The 6,474-nt window shown below is 39.2% G+C and overlaps 1 protein-coding gene and 1 non-coding gene across 2 annotated transcripts; one reads left to right on the top strand and one right to left on the bottom strand.

Annotated features, from left to right (window-relative positions):
- Positions 1-658: 658 nt before the first annotated feature.
- LOC140815458 (uncharacterized) lies at positions 659-2,401 on the bottom strand. Its single transcript, XM_073174562.1, has 3 exons — positions 1,390-2,401; positions 992-1,161; positions 659-844 (listed from the first exon to the last, which is right to left on the bottom strand). The coding sequence occupies exons 1-3, from the start codon at positions 2,399-2,401 to the stop codon at positions 659-661; spliced, it is 1,368 nt and encodes a 455-aa protein (XP_073030663.1).
- Positions 2,402-2,530: 129 nt separating this feature from the next.
- Positions 2,531-2,638, top strand: LOC140815800 (small nucleolar RNA R71). Its single transcript, XR_012114445.1, has one exon. It is a non-coding gene; the product is annotated as a small nucleolar RNA R71 (small nucleolar RNA).
- Positions 2,639-6,474: the final 3,836 nt, after the last annotated feature.

Below are 6,474 nucleotides of genomic sequence, written 5' to 3'. Positions count from 1 at the left end.
CAACGGTATTATATCTTCTTTTTTTTTAAAGTCAAAATGCACAAAAATTAAATCAAAATACTAAAGATCAAATAAAATAAAAAAATTCAAAACAAACCACAGTCAAGTCAAACCTCTCACAATCAAATAAAAAACTCCCACACCTAAACTTGACATTGTACTCAATGACAAAAAATAGATGCTCAAGTAAAACGATAAAATAGTAGGAAAAATTAGAGAACTCCCGTGAAAAATGTTGAGCATCGTAAAGAAACATCATCTACTGCTGCGGTGGGGGAAACAGTGGGTCGTGAAGATGCTGGAGAAGGTGGTGCGAGATGGGAGAGGGGATTTGGAGAGAGGCGATGGAGGCTGCTGTGAGAGAGAGAGAGAAAAAAAAGTAGGTTAAGACAATTTCTTGTGGGGTTTTTTTTTTTTACAAAAAAAAATTCAGCAGATGTGTTTCAACAAGGTGTGGCCACGCCTTGTGCGAAAACCTCTACTGGACAAAATATTTTTTTAAAAATTCAGCAGAGGTGTTTCAACAAGGCGTGGCCACGCCTTGTGCGAAAACCTCTACTGGAATAAAATTAAAAAAACAAAAACTAAAATTTGGGTTGCCTCCCAAAAGTGCAATTTTTTTAAGCCGTTATGCTCGACATTCATTCTTTCTTGTTGCTCATGGTGGTTCATAGATGGTCACTTTGTCCACTTTATCCCGCTTGAATATTTTCATAGCAAATTTCAGCATGTGCATGTTTTCTTTGAATTTCTTGGAAATCTCTATCCCTTGAATATTTCTTCTTTTTTTCATGAGTACATGCTTGGGTCGATCTGGAGGGAGTCTTCGCTCAATTTTAGATATCTGTGAATCATAGAGAGAAAATCTAGTATTAGAAATTTCAACATGTCTTTCCATAATCTCCTCTAAATCATTCTTATCCACAAATTTTGAATTTTCTTATGACAAGTGATTAGCGATATCAAGAGTATTAATAGTGCTTTCACTAACATGATATTTCATGGTATCATAAATATTAAACTTAATAATCTCACCATCAAATTCCGTAGTAAGGGTACCGCTATTAACATCTATGACAGACTTTGAAATTTTCAAAAATGGTCTTCCTAGTAAAATTTGACTGTTTAGATCATCATTTTCCATATCAAGCACATAAAAGTCTGCAGGAAAAACCAAATTTTCAACTTGCACAAGAACATCTTCAATTACACCTCTAGGATAAACAGTGGACCTATCAGCCAACTGGATCACAATGTCGGTTTAAGTCAGAGGTCCAAGTTCCAAATAATTATAAATAGAATCAGGCATGACATTGATAGAAGCACCTAAATCCAACATAGCCTTCTCAAGTCTAGTATCGCCAATAGTACAAGGGATAGAAAACATACCTGGATCACTGCATTTGATAGGAATAGTTTTTTGAATGACAGCAGAAACATGTTTTCCTACCTTTTCCCTTTTACACCCCTTCAACTTATGTCTCTTTTTTGTAGTACACAATTCTTTTAAAATGTTAGCACAACGAGGTACTGGTTTAATAGCATCTAATGAAGGAATATTTACCTCACCTCTACAAAGAGTGTCATTCAACTCCTTAATACTTTCACATTTCCTGTTCAATGCAAGAGGGAATGGGGGAATAGGTTTATACTCAAATAGAGGAGAAAACTTACCTTTCGGGGCATCATCTTGATTGATTATTTTACCCTCAAACTTTATCTCATTCGCTTCCTTTTGCTTGATTGATGCTTGTACCCCAATTTCATGAACATCCAATTCTTTACAATTTCTCAAAGTAATTGCACTCACATTCTCTCTTGGATTCACCACTGTCTGAAAAGGTATATTACCTAAATTTTTTGCTTCCAACTTGTGAATTGAGGTCGCCAACTGTCCCACTTGAGTGCTCAAATTCTGAATGCTAGCCCTCGTTTCCTGTTGAAATTTTTGAGTGTTCTCAGCTAAGGCCTTCACAATTTCATCTAATGACATACCTGAGTTAGGCGCTTGCGCAGGTGTGTGTTGTTTATTCCAATTTTGCTGTGGATATTCTTGTTGGCCTCCTTGATTCTTATAGCTGAAATTTGGGTGATCCCTCCATCCTGGATTGTATCTATCAGAATATGGGTCATATCGATGCTGGGGCTGCCCAGGAAATCCACCAATCACATTGTCTTGTTGCGTGGGTTCTTCTTGTAGTGACGGATACATATCTGTAGGATGTCCCACCATAGAACATGCACCACAAGCTTTTACTTGTTGCACCTGTCCTGCAACCAATTTTTCCAAAAGAGATGTCAAAGAATCTAATCTTTGATCGATAGGAGTAACACTTACCTCATTAACTTGTCGTGGAGGGCTGTCTTGCCTAGTACCAAACTGTTTTGCATTGGCAGCCATGTTTTAGATTAGAGTTCGTGCCTCTTGAGGCGTTTTCTTCACCAATGCACCTCCACTCGCAGCATCAATCATGTTCCTATCAAAGAGCGAGAGTCCCTCATAAAAATATTGAACTAGTAGCTGTTCATGAATCTGGTGTTGTGGACAACTAGCACACAATTGCTTGAATCTCTCCCAATACTCATACAAAGTTTCCTCATGCAGCTGTCTAATCCCACAAATATCTTTTCTAATATTTGCTGCTCGTGAAGCTGGGAAGAACTTCTCCAAAAATTGTTGTTTCATATTGTCCCAAGTTGTTATGGATCCAGAAGGCAGGTAGTAGAGCCAATCTTTAGCTTTGTCGGCTAAAGAGAATGGAAAAGCTCGCAGTGAAATTTGTTCCTCTGTGATTCCTTGCGGTTTCATGGCTGTGCAAACAAGATGAAACTCTTTCAGATGTTTATGGGGATCTTCACCTGCAAGACCACGAAAAGTAGGAAACAAATGAATCAAGCCAAATTTTAATACAAAAGTAGCATCAGTAGTAGGGAATTGAATGCATAAAGGTTGTTGAATAACATTAGGATTAGCTAACTCCCTGAGTGTTCTTTGAGCTTGTCCTGCCATTTTTCTTCGTCACTTTCACTTCTTTCAACCTCAAGATCAATGTCCAATTCGCTTTCTGTTCACGCCTTCATCGAGCTGCTTGTCTCAATCTCTTAGCTGTCTTCTCGATTTCCGGATTGTATTCGAGTTCACCTGTACGAGAAGAACGAGGCATAAAAGAATAAAAAAATCAAAAGAAATTAACCTTGCACCGTTCCCCGGCAACGACGCCAAAATTTGATGTTCTGTCGTTGACCAAGAAATTAATTCCTACTCTTTTAAATAAAAACGAGTGTAATGGTGAGTATGGTCGAATCCACAGGGAGCAGTAGATTTATTTCTTTTGATACTAAATCTAGAAATAAAATAATCTAAACTAAAATCATCAAGCAAGAAGGATACTGAATCTAGAAATGAAATAAATTGACGAGAATAAAGTGAAGAATTTATTATGAGAAAATACTGATTCAAGGGGATTCTACTATTTACTTATCTCACTGTTCATCGGTTAACCAATCATTTATTCATGTTATTCCAAGCAATTAACTTTAGAATAATAGGGATAGCCGCTAAAATTCTTGTGTTTTCCTAAATTAATTGACCAAACCCAGCATCCAGTCAAAACTTACCAATAATCAACTGGGCACGATAACGTTCCATATTAATTAAAAATAACATTTTCGTTTTGTGAAGACAGTTAATCCTATAATCTAACAATCGAGATAACTACAATTGGAAGATCTTGTTCCGTCGATTTATTTAAATTACACATGTTATGATAGCACAACACATCTAACCTATTGCTACTCACGTACCAATCGTTCATGACAATTACGGATCACTAAATTCATGGTTAGCATTAGAAAATCATATATCAAATTAAATTGTCAGATTAATTGACGTATAACATTAATATAATTAAATCATAAATCAATGAATATTTGGTTAAACAAGAATAATAAATTAAAGTGCAAAAACCTCACAGTGATGAAACTAAACAGTAGACTCTCCCTTCAATCAGACTAGGAAAATTAGCCTAAGATAGTTTGATCTACAATATCCCTAAAAAATAAATAAGAAGACATAAAAAAGGGCAAACTATTTTGTTGGGAAAAAATCTCAAGTCCTGCGCCTTCAGCTACGTTGGTTGAGGATTGAATATGGTTGTGAAGAAGTCTTTTTCAATCTCTTTCCTCCAATCTTGTGAGGCGGCTGTAGGTAGATTTGGGACTTTTTTATTTAAGCTAAAAAAACCCAATAATCTTAATTAACCATAAATCTTAAAATCTAAAATAATAGATATTATCTTCCCTCCAAGAATTTCCACTTCTTGCAACTTTACGCAGCTGAAATATAACCACAAGGCGTGGCCACGCCTTATTCCAGGACCTCTTCTGGTTTGGTCATTCTCTTTCAAAACTCTATCTTGGAAACTTCAAATGTGATAAACATCACCTTTTTAGCTCAAATTTGCTCCAAGACCGTGAAAGTTCCTCCTACAATAAAATTACATAAAAATGTATCAATTAAACATATCGGATGTTAGAATAATGAGAAATATGAAAATAAAATATTAACAATTACGAGCCTATCAGACAGAGAGACTCGATGAAGAGAGGTTCACTCCCCCTCGCCCACCTTCTGATATGCATGCACAAATGCTTGCAGGTATGACTCAGTTTGCAGGGAACCAGGGTGCAGTGGACACAGGGGCGAGGCCCAGACTAGAGGCTGTGTATGAAAGGTTCAGGAGGATGGACCCAAAGGAGTTTTCAGGGACCACTGACCCAATGATAGCCGAGGGATGGATTAAATCCATCAAGGTGATTTTTGCATTTATGGAGCTGCAAGATGCAGATAGGGTCAGGTCTGCCACATTCCTTCTGACAGGGGACGCCAGGTTGTGGTGGGAAAGTGAATCAGTGTCAGTGAACTTGCAAACACTGACGTGGAATGGGTTTAAGGAGGTATTCTACTCCAAGTACTTCACTGAGGAAGTACGATCCAGACTGACCAGGGAAATTCATGTTGTTGCGACATGGAGACAGCAGTGTTGCAGAGTTTGTCAGGAAGTTTGAAAGGGGGTGTCACTTTGTGCCCCTTATATCTAATGATGCTCGGGAGAAGCGGAGGCATTTTATTGATGGGTTGCGGCCGACCTTGCGCCGCGATGTGAGGGTTGCTGGTCCGACTACTTACGCCGTTGCAGTATCTAAAGCCTTGGCGGCAGAGCAGGACCAAAAGGACATTGAGAACGACAGGCAGGGCAAGAGGCACTATCAAGCACCGCAGCAACAACATCAGCGGCGACCTCAGTTTAAGAGACCTTTCCAGGGTCATCAAGGGAAGAAGCCATTTCAGGAACCGCCAAAAGGGAAGGGTCCTATCCCTCAGCAGAAGGCTCCACAAAAGCCCAGTGATTACCCAGTGTGCCCAAAGTGTCACCGCCAACATCCGGGGGCAGTGTTTATATCACCGCCAAAATCCTGGGCAGTGTTTATATGGATCAAGTAAATGTTTCAAATGCGGAGCAAGTGACCATATGTTAAAGGATTTCCCACCATGAAGGCAGCCGACCCAGGGAAGAGTGTTCGCTATGCATGCTCAGGAGACGAACCCAGAGAAGACATTATTGACCGGTAAACTCATTTAGTTAAGAACCGTATTATTTTGCTATGCATGTTTCGATATTGATTTGGGATTATTAGTGCGTTAGTTAGTATTTTGGGGACTTGTGTAGAGATTTTCTATTATGCATGAGGTTAAGATTAGAATTTTGGGATATAAGTTTTGTGTATTGTGCTAACATCTCTCAGGGAATATATTCATAAAGAGAGTAACCACGAAGGCCCTGATAGATTCAGGGGCAACTCACTCATTTATCTCGGAGACGTTCGCTGATCATTTGGACATCAAGTCCATTGGGCTCGACGTGAGATATTCAGTGACAGTCCCATCAGTGGAAGAGCTATCAGCTGCTAGCGTGGTCAGAGACATCGATCTTGAATTACAGGGCCACCTAGTGTACGCCGATCTAATTGTGCTGCCGATGCCAGACTTTGACATTATCTTGGGAATAGGCTGGTTGACGAAGAATAAAGTCCTTATTATTTTTATAAAAGGTCAGTATTGGTTAGACCGTTGGGCATGGAGCAGTTTTTCTTTGAGCCAGATGGATGGAGAAGTTTCCCTCGCATGATCTCTTGCATGCAAGCACGGAGAGTTATTCACAAGGGATGTAAGGCTTTCTTGGCCAATATTATTTACGCACCTGATGTGATGTAAGGCTTTCTTGGCCAATATTATTTACGCACCTGATGTGCCAACTCCATCTATATCTGTTGTACCAGTGGTCAGAGATTTTCCTGACGTTTTTCCTGATGACGTCACAGGCCTTCTACCAGAGAGAGGTGGAGTTCACTATTGATCTTGTACCAGGCACTGTGCCAATCTCTAAGGCACCATACCGACTAACTCTAGCTGAG

Source organism: Primulina eburnea, chromosome 15 (assembly GCF_022965805.1).
Source record: "Primulina eburnea isolate SZY01 chromosome 15, ASM2296580v1, whole genome shotgun sequence".
In the NCBI taxonomy this organism is placed as follows: domain Eukaryota; kingdom Viridiplantae; phylum Streptophyta; class Magnoliopsida; order Lamiales; family Gesneriaceae; genus Primulina; species Primulina eburnea.
This window is presented reverse-complemented; position numbering and strand designations above follow the sequence as displayed.

Coding starts and splice junctions, on each gene's coding strand:
- LOC140815458 (XM_073174562.1), bottom strand. CDS start 2,401: ATGGCTGCCAATGCAAAACAGTTTGGTACTAGGCAAGACAGCCCTCCA. Junction 1,162..1,389: donor TATCAAATGCAGTGATCCAG/GTATGTTTTCTA, acceptor TTTTTCCTGCAG/ACTTTTATGTGCTTGATATG. Junction 845..991: donor ATGATACCATGAAATATCAT/GTTAGTGAAAGC, acceptor TATGATTCACAG/ATATCTAAAATTGAGCGAAG.